Source organism: Phascolarctos cinereus, unplaced genomic scaffold (genome assembly GCF_003287225.1).
Source record: "Phascolarctos cinereus isolate Bilbo 61053 unplaced genomic scaffold, phaCin_HiC Scaffold_9;HRSCAF=440, whole genome shotgun sequence".
Classification (NCBI taxonomy): Eukaryota; Metazoa; Chordata; class Mammalia; order Diprotodontia; family Phascolarctidae; genus Phascolarctos; species Phascolarctos cinereus.
In genome coordinates, this window is record NW_027556402.1 from 251,409,146 (window position 1) to 251,435,821 (window position 26,676).

Here is a 26,676-nt window from a genome sequence, read left to right on the forward strand (position 1 = left end):
CAGAAACAAAAGCAAGCAAGCAAAAACTGGCTTCAAATGCCAGGACACATAGTGGTTAAGTTCAGCAATTCGATTCAGAAATGAAAAGTTCTTCAGGCCGTCAAAAAAATGATCTCCAGATACAAAGGAAGGGCCATTCAAATAACTCAATGCTGTTCCACATCCACTAGAGCAAGGAGGAGGAAATGGAATAGTATGTTCCAAAGAGCACTGGAGCTCAGGACGCAGTCCAGAACGCACTCCTTCAAATCTGAGCTTTACCATATGGGATAAAAGAGAGATGTTAAATAGTAAAGAAGAGGCTGAAACTTTTAAAAAAGAAAAAAAAAACCAAAAATGAAAAGATTATTTCCTTCTTGAATACCTGAAACAACAGAAATGTAGGAGGAGTGAAAAATGCAGACAGCAACACTGAGTGACAACAGAAAGACCAGTAATAGGCTTGTTTCTAAACATATACGAGGAGAGAGGGGTGAATGGGAACAGAACTGGTGACAGGTGAATGCTTCTTTTAATGGGAAAACATAACATGGTGAGAAGGTACCTGAAAGTAGGGGAGGGGAGTAGGAGGAGAGAGGAGTGAGACATAGAGATCAAAGAAAGGGCTAGTAATGACGGAAAGGTGAACTTTGTGGTCTCAGAAGGAGAAGACCCTACAGGGGAGTGGCTGACAAGGAGAGGGGAAAGATTGAAAAAGAGAATATGGGAAGATTATAGAAGAGTTTTTGGAATCAAACAGTAGAAATATGTATTCTTCATACAATCAAAGCTTCCCAGGCACTCATTCTAAGTTCTATTCTCTATGTCCTTTCTTACTACTTGTCATCAAGGAGTATACAATTTAATGGAGGAAGACAGCACATAGAATGAAGTTGGAAAAAAAAAAACATACAATAAGTGAATCTTACTCCTTTTGCTGTTGGGGTCATTCTATGCCTTAAACAGGACTGGTCACATAATGGCAGCTCCATAACCATGTGTTAATGGGTTGACTGTTTAATGAATTCTTACTTGCTTTCAGTTCTAAAGCAACCTGGCAATGAACACAGTTAGCTCTGTGGTGGCCGGGCTGGGGATCATCTTTTTCTCAGTCAACTTGGGAATGGTTGATCAATTCCACTATTACTGTTAACCATGACATTGCTTGTGACAGTTACTGTGATACCTGTGCTTTGGGGCAATTTGTATTACTGTTGAGTATTTTAAGCTCAAGCCAGGTATAACCATAGATCTTGGTACTGGACAATCCTTATAGTCCAGGGCAGAGACATCAGGGGTCCTCCAGAAGTTTGAACCTTTGAGGAGAAGCAGGTTGGTTGGATTGGGAAATTAGATGAAATTCCTCAATACCCCTGCTATTATTCTTATAGTGATCTTAGTTAAAAATGTGAATTTTGAGAACTCCATAGGGTCAAAAGCAACAAATATTTCCATTCAGTTCACTTAATGCCCATTGAATTCAATTCAACAAATAAGTTTCCAGTTATGCAGTTAGCATTATGTGTGAGGGTGATACACTCTGTATTGGGAATACAAAGGTAAAAACAAATGCCACAGTTCAGGCTGTCAAAAAACTTACTGTCTCTTTTTTTTCTTGAGGAAGAACAAATATGGAAAATAAGAGATCTGTGATTTGGGATGGCAAAATAATTGGGAAGGAGAGCTTCAGGAAATGTTTGAAAAGAGAGAAACAATTTTTTACTGATAGAGGCAGATTGGTGAGTCAAGAAAGTCTTTAAGGAGTGAATGGCAATTGACATGGACCTTGAAGGAACAGAAAGACTTCAGCAGATAAACATGGCATATACGAGAGCCTGTTCCTGGCCTGGGCGTGGTTTGGGCAAGCCCAATTATAAAGGGAGAGAGTAGGACAAGATTGGGAGACAGAGTGTCTAAGGCTAGCCTGGACAGAGAGTAGAAAAGAAGAATGCATGCAGCAAAAGATAAGATCAGAGGAAAGAGTTTAGCAAGGAAGAGCTCCTGAAACCAATGTCTCTGCTTCCCTCTCCATAAAAGTGTGTTATAAGCTTTTAACTGTACACAGGAGCAGGTCTCTGGTGGCTACAGGCACCATTGTGGGCTTGGTACCCTCAGGGAGTTACTGATGACTTGAGCAACCCAGAACCACTAAATTTGTAGGGAAAACAGACACAGAAATTGAACCCTGGTTAGAACTCTGTTTTCTTCCAGGGGATTTGGGATTTCCTTTATCAAATACACCTGTGCTGAACATCCATGGCATACGTAGATGGATGGCCGTTTAACTTGTGTATGGAATGGAGCATGATGGAAGCTAACATGATCATAGGCAAATCAGTTTGCATTTCTGAGCCTCAGTTTGCTGATGTGCAAAATGGGGGTGGTCATTCTTGCACAATATTTCACGCAGGATTATTGTGAGGAAAGTGCTTTGTGAATCTTAAAGTGAATTGGGATATGACATTATTATTGATGATGGTAGCTAATATTCATAATTGTACTTCAAGGTTTGCCAAGATATTTACATAAGTCTCAAGTTTTGGCTCAGGACAATATCTCACCTCCTGTCTAGCCCTTCTCAGTGCTCCCCTTTACCTTATTTCTTCCTGAGTTGTTAGAGATGGGGCCTTGTGTCCACCTTTCCTCATTCTCCGTTTGGGCTTTTTTTCCCCCCAGGGAATTAATGTGATTTTTCTGATCTTAACTGTTTTAGAATTTGCCATTTCCCTGATGGTCTTGAACTTCATCTGTAAGACAATCTGCTGTGGACAGGGTAGGGTGAATCACTGATGTCATGTGGTGACCCACTCAATTTGGTGGGAATGTGTCACAGTTCTCCTAGGAGAATCAACAAATGGGTCTTTTCAAGGATGTTGAGAAGACCAGCTGTTTTCAGGAATTGCTTGTGTATGTCTATCTCCATACTCCTAAGTATAATCTCCAACGTCAGAGACTAAGCAATCCCTGGAGCCACCAGTGGGTACGTCAAGATTCCCAGGCACTGAGGTACAGCTCTCTAAGCAAAACTGTCCTTCCCTTTCCCCTCCCCGCCATCACCACTCTTCCAGGACTTCACTATTCATCCCACAACACACAGGCACTATATCTTTGGTAAAGAGTAGAAAAGGCAGGGGTGTAATCCTGTTTTCTCCACCTTGGCTCTAAAGACCAGCGATAGGAATTGCCCAGGGCATATCCATGGCTCATTAATTGGGGATGGTTTGGTTATCTGGGGCTTCCTGGGACAGTGTCACAGCTTTGTCTTCAGACTAAACAAATGAGACAATTACAGTGTCAGTCTTTTGCCCCTCCATCCCTCTTTTGGGCAAGTTCAGAAAGCAGCAGCTAAGAGGGACCCTGGAGAAAGAGGAAAATAACTCGAAGGGGAGATGATCATAAGCTAGAGAGGTGGAGGGAAGAGAAGAGGGCAAATGGATGGAGGGGTTGAGAGTTCAAAGGAAGAATGAAAGACATGAGAAGCTAGCCAATCAGTACTCTCATAATGCCACCCTTCCTCTCTTGTATAGTCCAGGTCAGCATAAAGGTGATGGTCAGTAGAGATTTTTTGCCCCAGCAATCCCTTCATGTGTGAAGTTTCTGTTGGCATTACAAGTCATCTTCTTCATGTATCTCTCTCCTTACATGCCGGAAAACCCAGCTGGTAAAGCCTACAAAGGAGGGATGTGCTTCAAAGCCCAGCTGCTGATGCGATTGCATTACCAAGAAGCCATCCTGACAGTTTCATATAGACCACATGCTTCCCTATTCTCAGGAAAGGCTCATTCCTAACTGGCTGTTGCTCAATGAAATACAGAGCACATGACCATACTTTCCTGAAATTCTTTGATAATAGTCACTTTCAACCTTGGTCATGGACTTCTTTGCTTCCTCTTTCTTATCTCCCATCACAGCCCCCCAATAATTTCAGTATTTGCTCACAGCAGTATCAGCAAAAATGTAGGTGAATCCACAGTCTACAAGCCCAGCCTGCCTCAGACACCCTACGGATAATGGGAAGCAGGTTTCAAAGAAGATAAAGGAAAAGGAAGATATGGAGGTGGCAGGACAAAACTGGATCCCTTTCTTTCCCTGATGGGAAAATCTGCAGCTTTTACCTGAGAATAGACTCCGATTCCGCCTCTGAGCTCCATCATCTTTGTTTCTGACTACTCTGATTACTCCTCCTTGAAGTAAATCTGTCTTCTCTGCTTTGTTTCCCTTGTCAGTGACACATTTGTGGAGGAACTCACCCTGTTCACAAAGTTTCTTCTTCCTTTGCAGACCCCAGCATTGTCCACAAAATCATAAACTCCTTCCCAGCTTCTTCTTCCCCTATCACCAGAGGTTCCTTGAAGGGCTTCCTGGTTCCGTGTTTTGTAGGAGAAAGAGCTCTAGATTGGGGGGTAGAAGAGCCCTGCATACAAATCCAGTCTCTGGCATTTGGCATCTGCGACAGCATAAACTGGACTTTATGAACTTCGGTTTTCTTGACTATAGAATGGGGGCCTTCATACCTCTCTCACTCACCCCACAGGACTGTTGTGAGCATTCCATGGTACATCATTCGTCAGCTGCTTTTCAAACTTGAGAGTACCAAGTAAACGTCAGCAAGGCAGTGTTGTGGATACAGTACTGTACTTGGAGACAGGAAGACCTGAATGTGCATCTGTCTTCAGATACTTACTAGCAGTATGACCTTGGCCATGTCCTTAACCATTTCCCAGCCTCAGTCTTCTGATCAGTAAAAGGAAGACAAGAATAGCACTAACCTCACAAAGTTGTTGCGACGATAAGATGAAGTGATGTTTGTAAAGTGTTTTTCAGACTTTAAAGAGCTATATAAATGCTAACTAGCTAGCTATCATGTCAGGTATTTTTATTTCCTAAAGTTATTGTTTTTCCAATGTTCCCTTTTAGAGAATTTAGACATTCTGGCCGCTGGATCTGGCAAAATTATAGTGAACAATTCACAGAAATCAGACCTGAATGCATTTTGGTGTCCCTTCCTCCAGCTGCTCTGAGGTACCAATCTAAATATGAGTTTAAGGAGGGTTTTATGCTTATGACAACAATAGCAATAATATCTATCATTTATATAGCTCTTTAAGGTTTGGAAAATGCTTTACAAGTAATTTGTCATTTTATCCTCATAGTAACTCTGGGCTGTAGAGGCAAACTGGACAAATGACTTGTTCAGGGTCAAATAGCTTGGAAGTAAGTGGGTGAGGCACAATTTGAGGTCAGGTCTTCCTGACTCCAGATCTGACTCTGTTTATAGCTTTTCTGACTCCTTCAAGGCTCCATATGCTGTAGTGTGTGATTCAGTGGAAAGGGTATTGACCCTGGAGTCTTGAAGTTGACATCATGGGAACTGAAATTGAATGTGACCTCTGACACAATACTTGTGAGGCCATTGAAAAGTCACTTAACATCTCTGCTCCTCAGTTTCTTTATACATAAAATGGGGAGATTCAATTATATGACTTCATTTTCATCCTAGGTTCCAGGGAAATAAAATGTGTTCTGATAATTTCCAACTAATTACTAAAATTGCAACATTTCTCATATTAATTGGCTGATCATTTCTGAGCCCCTACTCCAGCTTATGAAACATTATTTGTAACCTAAACCAAAGAAAGCTCTTTTTCTGTAAACTTTTACTTATCTCTTTCTGTATTGGCCACACTTATACAGAAAGTATACAAAAAGCCACATCTATACACACCAGTCTCCTTAGTTTAAATATGTATTAAATTCATGGTTTATACAATTTATTAACAATGTAAGGAACAATAAAAAGACATAAGTAATTACTGAACAGGCATCTGCTCTGGCAACAGTCACATTCAATGTCACCTCCAATCATCCAGTCTGGAAACACAGACCCACCATTCAGCTCTCTCAAAATGCCAATTATAGTGTCTTCTCAGGAATTCATTTCTTAATGCTTCTTTGTTTTCAAAAGGTAAAAGTTAAACAGTTCTCAATGTAAAGCAGTTCTTTTAGACTTTTCTCTCAGTCTTTTCACTATTCTTTTAAGCCATCAAAGGTAATAGTTTGTCCCAAAACACAAGGGAACCGTACTCCTCTCATAATCTTAAAAAAATGGCAATTTAAGTAGCTCTCTCTCTATATATAGTAAGAGAAAACTGGACCCGATGACCTCCATGGCTCCTTCCAGCTATAAATAACATAATCCTCTTCAAACAGTCATGACCTCGAGTAGGATCAGAGATTTAGAGCTGAAAATAGTCTTAGAGGTCATCTCTTTCTAGATAAAGACTGAGAGTAACAGACTCACTTCAAATCATGGAGCTGAAATGGTAGGTCCAGAACTTAAATCCAAGTTCTCTGCTGCCAAATCCAGCCCTCTGTCCTCTGATCCACACTTCTTCCATATTTGTGCACACCATAAACATTCTTCCTTTTTGTTTAAAAAAAATGTCCAAAGCATAAACTTCAAGTCAAGAGAAGCCACCAGTAGACTCTGGTTGTCTTTGCCTCGCCCAAGGAAATAAGCCATGATTTCTTTTTTTTTTTCTATTTTTTTTTTTTTGTGGGGGGTTGGAGTGAAGAGAGAGGGCAGGACAGCATTTGGTTAGTTTATGAATTTTATTGTCCTTACTGTAGTTCCTATGTCCTGTATCATAGAGGTTTACATAACGTGTGTAAGGCAAAGGAAGAGGAGAGAAGGCACAAGTTTTTTGCCCAGGGCAACACACATAGGCATTCGTAAAGACAGAGTTCGAGCCTTGGGTCTGTGATTCTAAGTCCAGTGCTCTTTACATTCTCTGGAAGTTCCAAACTATTCTTCAGATCTTCTTCCTTATTTCAACTCAGGTTTTATGGAGTCAGGAAAATGTCAGAACACTAGCTGATGGTCTTTAATCCTGAATCCTGGCAAGTCAACATATACTTTGTCAGCTCTTCTGGACATTGGTAGCCTTGGCTTCTCAGAGCTCAGAAGCAGTGCCTGGTGCCTGTGCCCTCTCAGGCATCCTTCTTCCTCAAACTCTTTGGGGATAGCAGTTTACCTCTCTCAGCCTAGAACTGATTGTCATGTTCTTAGATACAACTTCAGCCTTTCATGTTGATAATGCTTTGTTCCTGAGCACTTACAGGTGCATTTTCTTCCCTAGGAAGGACCTCTTACCTCCTTTCATTGACAGTCATTGCTAACTGTCATTTGTAGCCTTCCTTCCACCAGCCCCGGCAGCACACCCTGCCCCAGACTATCCAGGGGTGGGGAACCTGCAGCCTCAGGGCCAAGTGTGGCCCTCTCCATCAAATGGGGTCCTGTGACTAAAACCAAACTTTCATAGAACAAATCCCCTCAATAAAAGTATTTGTTTTGTAAAACTTGGCCTCAGTCTGAAGAGCACACCCAAGGACCTAGAAGGCCATGTATGGCTTCAAGACTGCAGGTTCCCCCTCCCTGAAACCTAAGGGTGCTGTATCTGAGGCACTCCTTTCCTGTGCCTCCTTCTCTACATGTACTAACGTGGGGTTGAGGGGAAGGCTTTTGATGCGGGACTACGCTATTACATTGTCAACTGGGCCAGGAAAGGTCTCAAGCAATAACCGGGGTTTGAAGGGAGTCTTGAGGGGAAAAAGGAAAGAGCAATAATTTGTTAAGCACTTATTATGTGCTGGAAACTGAGCTAAGTGCTTTAGCTGGGAACTAGGTGATAACATTATCCCCATTTTTACAATTGAGGAAACTGAGGCAGTTACTTGCTTAGAGCCTACAGCTAGTAAGTGTCTGAGACTGGATTTGAACTCAAGTCTTCCTGATTCCAGGCCTAGTGCTTTTCCTTGAAGAAAACAAGGTATTCCTGAGACTCATTAGGCAATAAGGGAAGAAGCTTACTGAATGTAGGGGTGTGGGAGGTAGATGGTGTGTGGAGATATTCCAGAACAAAGCTAATCAATAAAGCATTTCAAAGGCCTTAAACAAGGAAAGGAAAGGGTATACTGACTAATTTGTCATTAACCTGTTAAGCTGAATTACACATTCATTTTCTTCCCCCCCAGTACTCTCCTCTCTTCCAAACTTCTCTATTACTGCTGAGGCTACCATCATCCTTCTACTTCCTTGTCATCCTTGACTCTATTACTTGCCCATCTATTCAATCTGTCATCAAATCTTGTTGTTTCTAATTTCACATCTCTCCTATGTGTACCCTTCTCTCCAGTCACACAAATACTCAACTAGACCCTCCTCATCTTTCTCCTGGACCATCACAAGAGCAACTTCCATATCTTGACTCATCACTAGCCCTTTCCCATTCATTTGACCAACACTGTGGAGGATAAGACATTTCTAATCATTATGACCTCTCCAAAATAGGAATTATGTATAAGACATAAAACCAATTTCAGCTCCCTCCACAATCTAGGACAGTGAAAAATCAAAATAAGGTAAAATGTTAATGAATTAACAGTAGAGAAGGCTAAGCCTTAACCCATAATTTATTCACTCAACACCCAGTCCTCCACCATCCACCATAAGGTAAAAATGTTGCAAAAGCAAAAGGCAGATGAATTCTCAAGGTGGGGCAACACTCTGCTGCACCAGGAAATGAGGAACAGAGGGACCTAGGGCAAGGTGTGTGAGGCAACGTGGCACTCTTCTAAGCCACAGGGAAAGTGGCCAGCATCCAGCTGGGCCTGCTAACATCCTCCCAGAAGGCATGTGGGACAAAGACTGAAGTTGCTGAAAACTGAAATAAAAAAGAAAAACAAAACTGTCCATCCTGGAAAGAGGTTTTGACAGGTTTGAGATCCAGCAACAAAGGGGAAGGAGTGAGAAAGTGAATGATAATGGAAAATAAGGGGGAAAAAGACTCCTAATTTACATACCTCCTACATATATCTGTCATCAGTGTTGTTGTTTCTCACTTCACTATCCCTTTCTCTCCACTCACACAGTCACCGCCCTAGCAAAGGCACTTACCGCTTCTCTCGTGGACCATTGCAACAATAGCTTTCTGGTTGGTCTCTCTGTCTCCAGTTGCTCTCCACTCCAAGCTGTCCTCTTCTCCAAGGCCTAAGTGAACTTAGTCAAGCACAATCTGACTCCAGCTCAAGAACTCCATTGGACCACCTATTACCTCCAAGGCCAAATCTAAACTTTTCTGCCTGGTATTTAAAGTGCTTCATAACATGGCCTCATCCTGCTTTGTCAGTCTGTTTACATTTTGCTCCTCTCTATGATCCAGCCACATTTTCTACTTGCTGTTCCTTGTACATGGCGTTCCATCTCCGTATGCTTCACTGTGCTTTTGCACTGGTTGACCCCAGGAGGAGAATGCTCTTCTCACCTCTACCTCCCAAATTCCTTGGCTTCCTACAAGATTCAGCTCAAATCCCCCTTTCTGCAAAAGGATGTTTCTGGTTCTCTCTCTCTCTTCCTTCACCACCAGACAAACAAATGCCACCTCGCCCTCTGAAATTATCTTCAATTTATCTTCAGTTATATTCAGTTTAGTTACATGCTGCATCTCCCATCAGAATGGGTGCTCCTTCAGAGTAGAGACTGTGTTTTTGCTTTTTGACTGTTGACTCACAAACGCATTTGTATATGAATAGGGCCATTCACACATAGATTTCTTTAAAAAATAATAGAAACAAAACAATGTGTGAGCTGGCCACTCAGTTTTCTGTACAGTCTTTCCCTCTTTTCTTCTTCATTTCTTGAAATGTGCCTGATGGTTTATGATTGCTGAATTTATAATCAAAACTTTAAAAAAAATAAGAAAAGATTTCTTGCAATACAAAATGAAACATTAGTTATTTCCTACATAGTTGAAATAACGGTCCACCTTGTTGAGAAATTCTCCTTGATGCCATCTCGTCTGTACATCCTTTAAGGTAGAGGAAACCACAGTGAGATGGGAAACATGTCAGGGGGAAGTAGGCAGACAGGATAGGGTGGAACCCTGGGTTGGGGGGAAGGGGAAGCCTCATCTTGATGCACATTGATTCCTGAATGGTAAAGTGTGAGAGGGAGACTTGAAGCGGGCAGGTAAGCACCCTAGGTGGCTCCCATAGCTGATTCTAGCAAAAGTGGAAACTTAGAGAAGATGAGGATGGGAAGGGCCCAAGGAGATCCCTCTGGGAGAAGGAGTATTCATGTCTTTGGTTTGAGGGGGCTCTTCAGTCAGCCCTCCCTCCTTGGATCACAGGACAGAGCAGGTTTGATCAGAAGCATAAATGAGGATAAAGGATCTTTTTGACAAGGGGCAGAGACATTGGGACATTATAGTTCTTCTTTCCTGGTCTGACTCAGGCTAAGATCTTCTGGAAGGAACTGCCTTATAGTGGGGATCCCCTTGTGCCTCACAAATATTTTTACCTTAGTGGCAGCTGGAAGGAGTCTCCAGTTCTGATCTGGATATTGGGGACAAGAGGAACGGACATGTGCCCTGTTGAGCCCTCCTCCCTGAATTTCTCAGCCCCAAATTCATTATTTGGCTCTCAGGTACAACCAGGGCCTCTTGACTTGGAGAAAAATATTCCTTTGATGACAGTCACTCCCACATTTCATTGTGCAGATGGGATTAAGTCTGGAGAAGTGAGAGGTATCTTAGGGGATAGGGCTCTGGAACAGAGCCTTACCCCTTTTTGACACATACATAGGATGTACCCTCATTCTAGCTACTATCCCGCAGAGTATCATGAGAGCTTTCTAATCTTTAAGAGGGTGAATGATGGGCAGAAGAGAGAGGGGGAGGGGACATTGGTAGTTACAGCCTACAGAAACTCACTTTTCACCTCTCCATTTTTATGATTTTACTGCCCTTTCAAGAGCATCTCAAGTTCTTCTACTACCTGGTAGATTCCTGGTCTTGTGGTCACTGGGATAGCTCACAGTAATCTCTTTTCTGACCTCTTAGAGCAGTCTCTTCTCCTAGCATATCTACCTCTCCAGAGGTACCTTAGACTGCTTCCTTTTAAGGTTCTCTTTATTAGTCCATCCATTCTCCCAGGCCAGAGTGAGATGTGGGAGAAAGTTACAGTCAGAGGCAAACATTTATTGAGTACCTACTGTGTGCCAAGTCTGGGGATACAAAAAATAAAAAGAAAAATGGTTCCTGCCCACAAGGAGCTTGCAATCTATTGGGAGGAGACAATATGCAAAAGGAAGCTGAAAAGGGGGAGGGGGAGGCTGTCAGAAGGTACCTGGTAAAGGGGCATGATGATCATGCAGTCAAAACCTAACACATCAACTGATGGGAAATGGAGAGTTTATCTGGAAGGAAGGCTGTGTGAGGAGTTTATTGCTCTGCTCGCCATTTCTCCAATCAGAGGAGAGAGGCAGCTGAGAGCACTGAAAAGGTGTTGAGTATCAAAACGAGATCAAACTCCATGATGATGAGATTTCAGGCAACCAGCTACTCTTTTGCCCCTTTCCCCATTGGCATAACTGATACCAAGCCTGGGCCCATACTAGATTCTCAGTAAGGGATTTGGGGAGTAGAGTTATCAAGCAGAATGAGCTCCTGGAAGCTGGCCAAACCTAGTTTCCCATATTTATTTCCCTCATTACAGACCCATTCTTTCCCCATGGTGAATTGAGTGACTGAAGGGGTTGCTGGGAGAAGTCTATCTTTTCTCTCTTCCGGAGACAGGTCTAGGCTGTGTGGTGTCTTTGCCTCTGGCATAAGGAGGGTTTATAATGATAAAATGGATCCTTTTCATAGCCATATTTGGAAAAGCTTGTTTCTTACCATCACCTTTAATTCAGATCAATAATCCCAATTGTCTGGCTCATCCAATCAGTTTCCCCTCAATCAAACTGCCAACTAATAAGAATTCATGAAGTACCTAGTAGATGCTTGGCCCCTTTCTAGATACCCTAAGTGAGGAAACAAATCCAAAAGTGAGACAGTCTCAACTTTACTATAGGGTCCAAAAAGTATAATCAAGTGGTGTAAGGGAAGAGTGCTTTGGTCTACTAGTCACAGGGGCTATTGAGTGTAGATGTAGGCTCTAAGTTGCTAAGTCCTTTCCAGAACCAATCTGATCCTCGTTCCCTGAGGATAAGGAAAGACAAAGAATGGGGAGGGCATGCATGAGATGTATATGGCAAGGTGTCCTTGCTGCCCAGGCCCTAGCATCCTGGTAGATGTCTGGACAAGATGTAGCACAGTTTAGACATTTGGATCAGCTAGAAACAGTAGGAGGACATGGGGAGTCACTCACCTTCCAGTTCAGGCATCTTCAGTCAAAGGGAGGGGGTTCCCAAAGTTGAATAGATGAACTTTTTAGCCACATTTTACTTGACCTTGTGGTTGGAGTTCAAAGTCTCTGGAGGACCCCAGGCCTGACTCAGCCTTTCTTATTTGGGACAGATATTGACATGACACCAATCAGTCATGAGGTTTGATCTATGATCACAACCCAGCTTTCTTGCACACGTGTCTTTGGTCACATCTGGGACTGGGATAGAGAGTGTATATTTGGATCCATGCCCACAAACCTATACTCACAATTAAAAAAAAATAAATGTTCAGAGGGGCAGCTAGATGGCGCAGTGGATAGAGCACTGGCCCTGAATTCAGGAGTACCTGAGTTCAAATCCAGCCTCAGACACATAACACTTACTAGCTGTGTGACCTTGGGCAAGTCACTTAACCCCATTGCCTGGCCCCCCCCCCAAAAAAAAAATAAAATAAATGTTCAGGATTGTTCTCTTTCCCTGGGAAGGGACATGACACTTTGCCTTTGGATTTCACTATCTTTCAAGGCTTTTCATTTTATCCTTTGAACAACCTAAACTTGCTCCAGGACAACCACTCCCAGTTCCTTTCATAAACTCTCATAATGCATGGTCTCTTGCCCCTTTACCATTGTAGATACCCTTCTCTTCATGCTCTCTATCTTATCAGTGCTTTCCTATTCTTATGAATGCAATATCCAGTTGTGGTCTGATCAGGGAAGAAGACGATATCACCCTCTACTCCAGACACCATATCTCTCTTACTGTGGCCTAAGATTGCATTATCTTCTTTTGGATACAATGTCATCCACCTTTTTTTTTCAGGGGGAAGTGATGAAGGAGGGGAATCCCTGAGCCCCTGTTTCATATGACTTCTCTTTTCTTCTTACAGCATCACAAGTGACCTCATGGAGTCCCAGGCTGCTGCAAAGGGAATATTTCCATCCTTTCCTCAGACAAGCCCCATTGTCATCCCACAGGGGTCAACGGTACAATCTTACCAATTGAAGGCATCTCTGCAGAAATTCCTGAGAGCGGAGCCCAAGGCATTGGGGGTGCGTTAGGGTCCTAAATCCTTGGGAGAGCAGATTTGTAGTTTCTAAGTTGGAGAGACTTATAGGATTGTAGCTTTGAGAGCCAGAAGAAACTGGTGCTGCTTTGTTTTTTGGATGGGCAGAGCTTGGTATGGCAGCTGGCTCACAGAGCATGTATAATGAATGCTTGTTGAATGATTGCCTGACCTTCAAAATCATCACTATATTAGGATGCTGTGAGAACTTGAAGGGACCTCAAAGGTCATCTGGTCCACCCTCCCTCGTTACATAATTGAGGAAACTGAGGCCCTGCTGGGTTTAGTGGCTTGTCCAAGGATGCAACAAACCTGCCGTAGACTTTTTGACTGAGTTCAGGTTTTACAAAACAAATCCTTTTTTCTATGGGGAGTTGTTCTGTGAAGTTTGGATTCAATGAAAGGGCTGCGCTTGAGGACCTACAGGGCCACATGTGCCCTTGAGGCCACAGGTTCTCCACCCCTGCACTAACCTTTCAAAGCTATTTCAGTAAGTATAGTTTCTGGTTATCGTCTACATGGAGAGATGGAGAAAGAGCAAACTGGATTGCAAGGATGAGTCAATAGCCCATGGACTACAGAGAATGGCCATTCCAGGCATATGCAGTCATACCAGTTTTCCTAAACTCACTAAGAATAACCCCAGGGTTGACCAAGGGGGCTGTCTTTCCCTTGGTTTTGGACCAAACCAGTGTTTTAATTGGTATAAGGTGCTTTCAAAGAGGAAATTTGCTTTATCAAGTAAAATTAGGATGTGCTCTGCAGCATATTCTTCCAGAGGGATTTAGGAGGTTGGGAGGGGGGGTACTAAGAGGCAAAGTGACTTGCTTAGGGCCATACTACCAGCATATGGAAGGGGCAGAATCATAGGATTATTAGATGATTGATTTAGAAGTGGAAGGGACTTTGGGATAATGGAGTCCAATGCCCTCCTTTTATAGATGTGGAAACTGTAGCCCAGAGAGCTTAAGTGATTTATTAAGGATGTCACAGCCTGTCTGTGTCAGAGGCAGATCTTTAATCCAGGTAACTATGACTCCTGGACCAGCTATTTTTCTACTATACAAAATTGCCCTTGATCTTATCCTTATTAAAAGTAATCAATTTTGTAAAAGCTTCAAAATTTACTAAACACGCTTTGTGCATTATTTTGGGAAATATAATTAGGTTTGTAAAATTTCAATTATTTAACTGTTTAGTTTTTCTAACCTGGACCTATAAGTTCATTGTAGTAGGGAACTTTTGATGAGGAAATTTCCCTTACCATTATAAATACAAGTCAACGTATCTATCACTTATAATTTTAGAAAGTTACCAGGGACGTTAAGAAGTAAAATCATATGTCTGGCGTCAGCCAGTCAGTATATGTAAGACATAGGCCATGAAACCAGCTCTTCTGGAGCCTTTATCAAGCTCTCTAGCCACCTTATCCCACTGCCCCTGCCTCTCAGGTGCTCATGTGATTATAAGATTTTAGAGCTGTAAGAAATCTTAGAGATCTTTCAGTCCAGTCCCTTCATTTGACTCATGAATAAACTGAGAATCTCTAGTGACAAAGGGACTTGCCCAGAGTTTTAGAGGTTAGAAGCAGTAGAGCCAGAAGTCAATCCTAATTTCTCTGTCTTAAAATACCAAGCAATCATTCAATTAGCCAATTTACAAAGTTTTTATTAAATCCCTACTACATTCCAGGTATTATGGGCTCTTTCCAGAGCCCAGGGAGGTTCTGGAAAGTTAGGCATTTGTGGAGGGCTCCATGGACCCTTGGCTCCATGTCTGGAGAGAAGTGAATCAGTCTTTTCTATGTCTTCTTATGAGAATCTCTTTCTCTTCTAGACTGTCCAGATCCTGATTGCCCTGATGAACCTTGGCTTAGGAATGCTCATCACTTTCCTTCCTTGGAACTTTTATGGAGTGAACTATTTTCTATGGCCAAGTGGCTACATATTTTGGGGATCAGCATTTGTGAGTAGGGTTATTGAAAACTGTTTCTGAAATGTATTTTTCCTCTTTGTCACCTGGACACTGGAGGGAACCTGGTCCCAACAACATGTGCCTTCTGCCCATGGTTTTCCTTCCTCTACTTCCAGTGGGGATATAGAGAAGGCTTGATATGCACTCAGACACACACATATGAGGAAGGGTTGAGATATATATATATATATATATATATATATATATATATATATATATATATATATATATATATATACATATATACATACACACATACACATATATATACACATACATACACACATACACATATATATATACACATACATACATACATACATACACATATATATAAAATGTATTATATATATATGTATATATATAAAATGTATATATACATGCATATGAAGAGGTTGACACATGCACACACACACGTATATACACACATACATATGTATTATATACACACACATTACATACACATGTACGTGCTAGGAAAATAGCATATTATCAGAATGAATGTTTTGTTGCAAAGAAGTATATGCAGAAAATTGTATTTTCAGAAATATGTAATGAAAGGTTACAGTTTATTTTGGGGTCACAGGAACCTAACCTATTATTTCTCATGGGTTCAATGTATCAACATTCACATTTTTGCCTTTCACATTGTTTTCTAGGAATATTACCTCTGAAAAAGTTGAGAATTAACTGTGTGTATATATGTATATATACACATATATGTATACACACATCTGTGTGTGTGTGTGTACATATGCATATGAGGAAAAGTATATTTTGTACCTGCTAGATAAAGAATTCTGCTATTTGTTTCCTTTCTCATTCCCATAGCTCTTCTGCTATGCAAATCTGCCTTTTTTACTAATCTTGGGTCACAGATGTGATACAACCATCCTTAGTAGGGTGCTGAGATGCAGTTTTATCTTTTTTTTTTTAAGCAAAATACATCAATATAGCAAATAGCAAAGCAGATTTAAATCTCATCTCTCCTCTTCTTTTTCTTCTTCTCAAGCTACAGAGAACAGTATAGAGAAACACAGGTAACTCTAAACGATTTCCTCTCTCTTAGGAGGAAGATGCCAATAAACACAGAAAGTTCTTGAGGGTTCAGAGAATCTGATCATATCTCAGCAAAACAATGCTTTCCCCCCCCCCCATGAGCACCCAGAAGCTGTAGATGTTGTTATAGTATCTTTTTAGTAAAGTGTGTATATTACTTTCAATAGTATAAAGTGAAAAACTGGAAGGGCCCAGAAAAATCCCTTAAGGGTCCTGCTTTAATGAATATCTGAGATATTATCCCTTTATCATATAGTTCTTTCAATTGCCAGAAAAGGTAGAAAAGAAACTTGTATAACATAAAAATATGTGTGTACATATATATATATATGTATACATACACATACACACATACATATATATCCATATCCACATCCAAATGAAAGCCTACTACAGTTTGTCATGGTACCCAGATTTGGAGGAGTGCAATCAATCAATCATCCGATTAACAAGTAATCTTAAATGCTTCCTTTGGTCCATGCACCTTGATTGAGGCAATGAAGAGAGAAGAACAAACCAGTCTCCATCCCTTTCACACATAAAAGTAAATACAGAATAGACACACAGTAAAGGCACTGGGATTTCAGGGGGCAATAATAGCTGGGTGGCATATTCACACTAGCTCTTGGGGTAAATCCTGAAGGAAATTAGGGAATCTAGGATTATGCAATATCTCATGACCTAATATTATATAGCTAGACTAGGAGGAATGAGAAACATTAAAGAATGAAATTATGAAATAAAGAGAAAGAATTCTAAGTAAGAGAAAAAGTTAAGAGTTGTATAAAGAATTCAGTGTCTGGGAATTTTGATTTTTTAATATAAACATGCAAGCAAATACATGACTAGGTTATGCAGGTTGAGGGTAAAGAAAACAAACGAAACTACCAGAAGGGTACAATACGAATAGTGTCAAGAACACCGAAGCTCAGAATGAGCTGAGGTGGGTGGTACATATAAAGAGCAAACTATATTTGTGAAGAGAAAGACCAAAAGAGGTGAAATGCCTCATCTCAAGGTGGAGGTATGAACATTTTACTGGATGGTGTGGAGAAGACTGTTCAATTTTTTTCCCCCAGAGAATAATCTTCGGATTGCAGTGGGTAAATGCTATGAGAGAGATCCTGGGCAATAATTAGACAACAAGATTGCAATCGTCTGCCCTCGATCACTTCACATTGTTAGGTACAGATCAAGCCCCATCTGCAAACACATGAAAGAATACGCAGAACTGGTTGTAGGCCCATGTCACTGATTTTGAGAGGATGATGGAGAATAGAAGCACTTTAGCGCTGAAGGATGGCATTTGTCTTGATCATCGAGAAAAGGAAGACAGTGTGGTCTTTGAATTATAAATCGGTGAGTTTTACTTCAATCCTGGCAAAATTCTAGGATGTATCATCCACGATAGGGCACTTTATATCTAGAAAGGCCAGTAGTCACTACAATGGTGCAGTAGGGCTTCATTAGGTTCAAGCCATGGGAGACTAGCCTTGTTTTCTTTTTGAGCAGGGTTACTTAACCTCAGAATGGTTTGTACTAATTCTCACTGTGAAAGAAGGAAGGCTTGTCTACTCGTCCTTTGTCCATATGTCTGAAAGGCTCTCAGAGCATATGTTGGATCCATCAGAAATATACAGTTCTCGTGGATGGGGGAGTCAGGTTTCAGTGACTGGTAGGGAAGAGTGAGCCCATTATGGAAAGAAATGAAGGTTTTAAGGTATTGATGTTTGTCCACAGTTCATCATCTCCGGCACCCTCTCCATTGCTGCAGAGAACAGAATGACAAATACTCTGGTGAGTGGCATTCACTCTTTCTCTGAAGCTCAAGAGGAAGAAACTTCTGATCTTTTTTTGTGCCTTCTGAAAGGAGAGGGGAAAATAGAAGGATTATTGAGAGACAACTTCAGCAACTCTTGGCTGGGCTATGGTAGGCTTGCTTGGTCAATGCCACATGGCAGAGCTTGTAACTAGGGTCACAGAGGGGATGAATCACTATTGACTGCTCTCCCATTACTCAGATTACTACCTGGTAGAGCCTACAGTCATACTGGCAAAAATAAAAATCATTCTCTTGACTTTTCGGTTCCCTTGACCTCCTCAATTATCTTTATGTAAAGAAAGGATTCCCATGCACATGTTGCATTGCTGAGTAAAATGGAAGGCTTTTGAGACTTGAGCACTTTTTCCCCTCAGTCCCTGCATCCCCAGTGCCGGATATACTGTCTTGCATACACAGTAGGCACTCAATAGATACATCTTTCTCTTGTTGCTTTTGGATGCACATGTGTGTCTTGAACAAGACTGAATACATGGTAACAACTCCATAACTATGTGTTAATGGGTTGATTGTTCTTCTATGCTTTCAGGTCCAAAGCAGCCTTGCAATGAACATTGTTAGCTCCGTGGTGGCTGGGCTGGGAATCATCTTTTTCTCACTCAACTTGGTAATGTTTGAACATGCCCACTACTATTACTGTCACCAAGAAGGTTACTATGTTGTCTGTGCTTTTAGTCACCTTCTATTACTGGTAAGTACTTCCAAACTGGGGCCAATATCTTTGGAACTGACAATCTTTATAGGCCAGGGCAGAGACATGAAGGGTTTTGTAGAGGTCTGAACCTTCAAGGAAGGTGGTTTCCTTGGTGGAGGGAGTGCTGAGTCAAGAATATGTTTCAGATGTCAACTGAGATGGTCCTTCAAGGAAGAGATGAACTTCAAAAGTAAGGGTGAGGGTGTGCCACAGCCTGTCCCTGGCCTGTGGTTGGTGTGAGCAATGCCATTGAAAGGGGAGAGAGCAGGGCAACGTTGGGGTATAGGGGATCCAAGCCTCATTTGGTTGGGAAGTAGAACAGAGGGATGACTAAAACTGGACCTAGAGATTAGGAGCAGGCTCAGCATGTCGGAGTTCCTCCAACAAATGTCTTTGTTCACCTCTCCCTTGGCGGATTATTAACTTTGAAGTGCATGCCTAGGACTGGACCTTTGATTGGTGGTTGCAGGCACCTCAGGTGGCTGTGGGACCTCAAGGAGTAGCCGATGATTACCCGAACAGTCCAGAAGCCCCCCAAACTGCGAGGAAAACACCAATAGAAATCAAACCTTGGACAATCAATCGATCGATTAACATTTATTGTCTTGAAAAGGATGCACAATTCTGTCTTCTAGAGAATTTAGGGTCTTTTTAATGAAAAAAATCTGTACTGAATACCTATGATAGGGCCAGATGGATGCCAGGGTGGATTGCATGTGGGGTGGAGCACAAAGGCTGTAGATCTGAGCGACCATAGACAGGTATTTCTTCACCTTCACTTCCCAGTGTACAAAGTGGGGATCATCTTTGCACAACATACCTCACAGGATTATTGTGATGAAAGTGCTTTGTGCATCTGAAAGTGCCGTTGGAATGTGCCTTATGGTTATTAACAATAATCATTGTGGTAGTAATAATAATAAGAGTTAACGTTCATATGTCACTTTAATGTTTGCTTTAATGTGTTTCAAGCTTTGTCTCAGGACAGTCCTTCACCTCCCATCTTGCCCCACTTAGTACTCTCCTTCACCTCATTTCTTCCTGAATTGTTAGAGGTGGGCCTTGTTTACCCTTCAACTGTCTCTGCTCGGTCTCTCTTTCCAGGGAGGCAATGTGTTCCTGCTGATCTTAAATATTTTAGAGTTTGCCATCTCGCTTGCGGTCTCAGCCTTTGGCTGCAACGCTTTCTGCTGTGTGTATAGTGGGGTGAGTAGCTGATGCTATGTGGTAACTCTGATTCTCCTGGGAGGATCAGTCAGCAGGTCAAATCAGAGACTAGTGAGAGGACAAGCTATCTTTAGAGAGGATAACTAGGGATTTGTATGTCTCTGCCTTCATGCTCTTAAGCAGGGGTGGGGAGCCTGTGGTCTCAGGGCCACATGTGGCCTTCTAGGTCCTTGAGTATGGTCTTTTTACTGAGTCCAAGTTCTACAGAACAAATGCTTCTATTAAGGGGATTTATACTGTGAAGTTTGGATTCAAAAGGCCACACTTGAGAACCTAAAGGGCCACATGTGGGCTCCACACCACAGTTTCCCCACCCTTGCTCTTAAGTATTATATCCAATGTCAGAGTCAAACCAAGCCCTGAGGTGACCAGTGAGGACATGTCAGGAAGTCCCAGGCACAAAGAAGTGCAAGTCTTTGCTTCATCCTTCTAATCTTCCTCCCAAACCATCACCACTCCCCCAAGACTCTACCATTCACCTCACAAGGTGAGGCTCTATATTCCTATTAAAAATAGAAGAGTAAGAGGAGTATCTTGTATGTCCCACTTTGGCTCTGTAAGACAAGGGAGTGCTGCTGTGGTGAATTTGATAACTTCGTGGGATAGTGAGTCTCTCTCTGTGACACTGCGTCTTGCTAGAAAGCGTGTGGGGTACACCCATTGACAAATCACTTAGGAGGACTGGCTAGGGAGAGGGTACCTACTGGGGTATGGCAAACTATGCTTCATTTGGGCTGACAGTATCTCCTTAAGTCTCATTAATTGGGGACGGCTTGACTTGGGCTTCCCTGGGTTATGGGAAGCCTTTAGGTTTAGCCTAAATGAAGGAGGTAGTTACAGGGTTAATCTTTAAACATTTTTTTAAACCTTTTTGAACAAGTTCCAGAGAGTAGTATAGTTAAGAATGAACCTAGAGAAAGATTGAGATGGCGTGAGGGCAAGGAAGCCAGAAAATAGAAAGATGAGAAGAAAAGAGGGTGATGGGGAGGAGGAGTTGAGAGTGGATAGGGAGGACAAGTGGATATGACAAGCTGGCCAGCCAGCTCCTCACAGGGCCATCCTTCTTGTCCTGTCTAACCAGGGCCAGCCTTCCACAGAAGGGCGATGTCACTAGAGTTTTTCTGCCCTAATACTCTCTGCAGCTCTCTTTCTGCACCCTTAAGGTGACTCATCTCTGGGATTTTTCTTGCCTCTATAGGTTGCCATCTTCATGCCTCCCCCTACCCGTGTGCCAGAGAACTCTGCTGCTGAAGCGTGCAAAGAAGGGACCACACTTCAGAGCCCAGTTGCTGACACAACTGCCTTGCCAGGAAGCCATCCTGACAGTTTCATATAGAACACATGCTTCCCTTTTCCCTCCTGACTGTTTCTTAAGGAAATAGAGAACAAATCAATTATATTTTCCTGGAATTCCTTGTTAATGGTCACTTTCAACACAGGTCACAGACTTCTACTTTCCTGTTTTCCAACCCCCCCCAATAGTCCTCTAATAATCTCAGTGTTTGCTTACAACAGTATCAGCAAAAACATCAGTGAATCAGATTTTTCATTGGCTAGCCAATAAGTGGAGCCTGCCTCAGTCAGCCTATGGATGCTGGGAGACAGAGTCCCTAGAAGACAACCCAAGGGAGCAGGAAGGGATGGGGATAGTAGCACAAAATGAGATTTCCTGCTCCCCCTTGAATGAGGATTCTCAACCTTTGGAATCTTCTGTTTCTTTTACCTGAGGGTATACTGTGATTCCACCCCCAGTGATCTGGGCTCCATCATCTTTGTTCTTCAACTTCTGTGGTTGCTGCTCCTCTGGCACCCTGACCCTTGAAATGAATCCCTCTAGCTCCATGTACTGCTGAAATCACAGATCAGTGCAAATATGTACATGGCAAGAATTAGAGAGTTGACCAGCACTCTCTTGTGGATCACCTCTCAATCTGCCCTTTGACATGTTTATTCATATTTTATATCATTATGTCAAGCCCTCACATAACTCAGAGACTTATTGGAATATTCTCTCATTAGTTAATGAAATGGCAACTTTTTTTCATCAATCAGCTCTTTCAAACCCTCATCCTATTCCATTCAATGTTATTTACTGGGTAAACAGAAAAAAACTCCTTTCCCTCTAGTGGTAAGCAGTTACAAGGAGGAGAAATAGATGCTAATTGATGGGAGCGCAGGGAAGTGTGACAAAGACAGTGGGGAACACAGAGCATGTTAACTCCTCCTCCTGGCACTGTGTAGGCAAGGAAGTGGCAGTGAGCAGAGCATCCAGCCTTGGAGAAGGGGCCAAGAGAGGTCATCTTTAAGAGAAAACCAGGATTCAGGGAACATTAGAAGATGAAAGCAGTGTGAGAAGAGCTCTAGAATGAGGGGATTTGATGAACAGGGATTCTAGAGCTCACAGTGGGAAGGAAGGGTAGAAAAGAATTAGAACTATGGATGGAGAGGACTGAGCTGAGTAAGGACAAGGTGGGGGGACTTATATGTAAGGGGGACTTATAAGGGGAAGAGCTTTTTTGGCTTTGGTTTTGTTTTGCCTAGAAGAAGGAAGCTTTGAGCCACAGGGATTAGAGAGGAAGGGAATAGGAACGTGTAAGGAATAGTTCATGGGGACCTCCAAGTTTAGAGATGATAAAGGCATTAAAACTCCAAGGTCAGATCAAAAGGGTGGGAAATAAGTGACTCTGAAGAGTCTATCTCTAGGAGAAGTTTACGTTCTCCCCCAACGCCTGTTTATATTGGCAGAGCAAGGGAGTGGATGATCTGCTTGATAGGAAACCTGCGAATTGCAAAAATTATCAACATATGTTACCTGAATCATTCAGTTGTGCAGGCCACAACTTCCCAGGCTAGTGAGATCAAGAGAGGGGCAAGGGCCAATCCCTGGCTTTAGAGAGTTTTTCATGGATGTAGAGAGAAGGGGCCAACCCTTGCCATTTTGGCAGCTGTTCACCCTCCCTTTTCTCTAATCACCCTGACCATGGGCAGTCTACTAGTGATCCCTCATTCTTCTAGCGAATGAGTATCCAAAGAGAGGAGCAGTCCAACTAAGCAAGAAGGCACACTTCCCCAGGAGAGTGGAGTGATAGCCATAGGACCCTGGGAGACCACATCCTCAGGCCAAGTAAGAGTGAGGGAGGAGACATTGCAGACCTTCTGGCTGATCCACATTTGGTTTGGATACTCTAATTAAATGCCAACATCTCTGAGCTAAGTTTGTCTCAAAGCTGTGGACAGAAGCAATCACTCGCACCTTGGTCCTTCACATCATCTCCAGTAGGTATGGATTTCCATGCCTTGGTTATCTCTGTTTCCCTGTAGCTCATCTGGTTATTTACCAGATACTACCACTCAGTTTATATTGGAAGCTATGATTGCATGAGATCTCAGGCTCTCATTTCTATTTCTGGTTCCTTGATTTAGCTTAGAATATCCCCATTGCTCTACCTGGATCAAATGACTGGCCTTAGAAGGAGGCAGAGGAAGAGGAAGTCTAACTGGGCTCCAATAGAATGTGCCCAGCCTTTTCTCTTTCTCACATTTCTCCCCAAGTGGGGTTTTTCCTGGGAATGATTGTCCAAATTCACAGGATGTAGAAGGCAGCTAGGTGGCACAGTGGATAGAGTGCCGGGCCTGGAGCCAGGATGACCTAAGTTCAAATCTGGCCTCAGACATTTACTAGCTGTGTGACCCTGGGTAAGTCACTTAGCCCTGTTTGCCTCAGGACTGTAAGTGTAAAATGAGCTGGAGAAAGAAACGGCAAACCAGTCCAGTATCTTTGTCAAGAAACCCCCCAAATGGGGTCATGAAGAGCTGCATATGACTGAAACAATACAACAACAGGAGGCATAGGAGCTTGCCTGCTATCAGAGAGTAGACCAATCTACAGAAAGGATTCACAAGCATGAAGAGAACAGGATGTAGGGGTTCGAGAACTTCTATGTTCTCCTTTTGTCTCTGGTTCATCATCTTGGAATCCCTTTCATTGAAGCAGAGTACAGACCTACAAAGGGCTGGGTGAGTGGCAATTTTTTCTCTGAAATTAAAAAAAGAGGAAGCAGTTTACTATTCATTTCCTGCACCTTGAAAGAGGAAGGAAAAGAAAAGAAGGATTCTCTGGCTAAAGCAGCAGAAATCTTGGGCTAGGCAATGGGGCATTTTGTTATTTGTTTTCCTACCCTGTCATTCTCATCATTGGCTGTGTGGCCATGCGTGGATCTAATGTACTCAAGCTACCCCTTAATACTGATGGATTTTTTTTTTTGATTTGGCATTTTTATTTGTCCTCTGTTACATTTAAAAACAATTTTTAACATTCATTTTTAAAACTTTGAGTTTCAAATTCTCTCCCTTCCTCCCCCCCCCATTGAGAAGGCAAGCAATTAGATATAGGTTATACATGTGTAGTCATGCAAAAACCTTCTGTAATAGTCATGTTGTGAAAGATTAACTATATTTCCCTCTAACGTATCCCGCCCCCTGTTTATTCTATTTTATCTCCTTTTACCCTCTCGCTCCTCAAAAGTGTTTGCTTCTGATTACCTCCTCCCCCAATCTGCTCTCCCTTCTATCACACTCCTCCCTCTTATCCCCTTGCCTCCTAATTTCCTGTAGGGAAAGATAGATGTCCATACCCAATTGAATGTGTATGTTATTCCCTCCTTAATCAAAATCTGATGAGAGTAAGATTCACTCATTCCCTCCACCTCTCCCCTCTTCCCCTTCCACCGGAAAAGCTTTTTCTTTCCTCTTTAAATGAGATGATTTACCCCATTCTATCTCTCCTTTTCTTTCTCCCAGTACATTCTTCTCTTGCCCCTTAATTTTATTTTTTTATATCATCCCTTCATATTCAGCTCACTCCTGTGCCCTCTGTCTATATATACTCCTTCTAGCTACCCTAATAATGAGAAATATCTTATGAGCTACACATATCATCTTTCCATGTAGGAATGTAAACAGTTTAACTTTCATAAGTCCCTTATGATTTGTTCTTCCTGTTTACTTTTTCATGCTTCTCTTGATTCTTGTATTTGAAAGTCAGATTTTCTGTTTGGCTCTGGTCTTTTCTCAAGAATGCAATAAATTCCTCTATCTCTTTGAATATCAGTTTCTTTTTTTCTGCGCGTGGATTAAACTCAGTTCTGCTGCGTAGGTGATTCTTGGTTTTAATCCCAGCTCCTTTAACCTCTAGAGTATCATATTCCAAACCCTCTGATCCTTTAATGTAGAAGCTGTTAAATCTTGTACTATCTTGATTGTGGTTCCACCATATTTGAATTGCTTCTTTTTGGCTGCCTGCAATATTTTTTCCTTGACCTGGGAACTCTGGAATTTGGCTATAATATTCCTGGGAGTTTTCCTTTGGGGATCTCTTTCAGAAGGTGATCAGTGGATTCTTTCAATTTCTATTTTACCCTCTGGTTCTAGAACGTCAGGGCAATTTTCCTTGGTCATTTCTTGAAAGACGATGTCTAGGCTCTTTTTTTTTTTTTATCATGGCTTTCAGATAGTCCAGTAATTTAAAAATTGTCTCCCCTGACCTATTTTTCACATCAGCTGTTTCTCCAATGAGATATTTTACATTGTCTTCTATTTTTTTTTCTTTTTTTGGTTTTGTTTTACAATTTCTTGATTTCTTATAGAGCCATTAGCTTCCATTTACTCTATTCTAATTTTTAAGGAATTCTTTTCTTCATTGAGCTTTTGGACCTCCTTTTCCTTTTGGCCAATTCTGCTTTTTGAGGCATTCTTTTCCTCATTGGCTTTTCAGACCTCTTCTGCCATTTGGGTTAGTCTATTTTTTAAAATATTAATTTATTTTCAGTTTTCAACAGTCACTTCCATAAGCTTTTGAGTTTTAAAATTTCTCCCCCTCCCCAAGATGGCATGCAATCTGATATAAGCTCTACATACACATTCTTATTAAACATATTTTCACATTAGCCATGTTGTAAAGAAGAATTAGAACCAATAGGAGGAACCACAAGAGAGAAGAAATGAAACAGAAGAAAAAAAAAAGAGCAAATAGTATACTTTGATACACACACAAACTCCATAGCTCTTTCTCTGGATATGGATAGCATTTTACATCATGAAACTTTTGGAGATGTCTTAGATCCTTGCATTGCTGAGAAGAGCTAAGTCTGTCAAAGTTAGTCATCACACAACGTGGCTGTTACAGTGTACAATGTTCTCCTGGTTCTGCTCATTTCACTCAGCATCAGTCCATGCAAGTCTTTCTTGGCTTTTCTGAGGTCAGCTTGCTCATCATTTCTTGTAGCACAATAGTATTCCATCACATTCATATGCCACAACTTGTTCAGCCATTCCCCAATTGATGGGCATCCCCTCAATTTCCAATTCTGTGCCACCACAGAAAGAACTGCTATAAATATTTTTGTACATGTGGGTCCTTTTCCCATTTTTATGATCTCTTTGGGCTACAGCCATAGAAGTGTTATTGCTGAGTCAAAGGGTAGGCACATTTTTATAGCCCTTTGGGCATAGGTACAAATTGCTCTCCAAAATGGCTGGATCAGTTCACAAGTCTAATCAATAGTGATTTAGAGCATTTTTTCATATGACTATACATAGTTTTAATTTCTTCA

At 41.8% G+C, this 26,676-nt stretch overlaps 1 protein-coding gene across 1 annotated transcript; it reads left to right on the forward strand.

The window, feature by feature from the left end:
• The first annotated feature begins 9,893 nt into the window (after positions 1–9,893).
• On the forward strand, positions 9,894–25,169 carry LOC110200686 (membrane-spanning 4-domains subfamily A member 4A-like). The gene is made up of 7 exons (XM_020976081.2): positions 9,894–10,006; positions 13,095–13,257; positions 15,108–15,236; positions 18,045–18,101; positions 18,674–18,835; positions 19,943–20,044; positions 21,264–25,169. Exons 2-7 carry the CDS (start codon positions 13,111–13,113, stop codon positions 21,399–21,401), a joined length of 735 nt encoding a protein of 244 aa, XP_020831740.1. The 5' UTR covers positions 9,894–10,006; positions 13,095–13,110; the 3' UTR covers positions 21,402–25,169.
• The last annotated feature ends 1,507 nt before the right edge of the window (positions 25,170–26,676 follow it).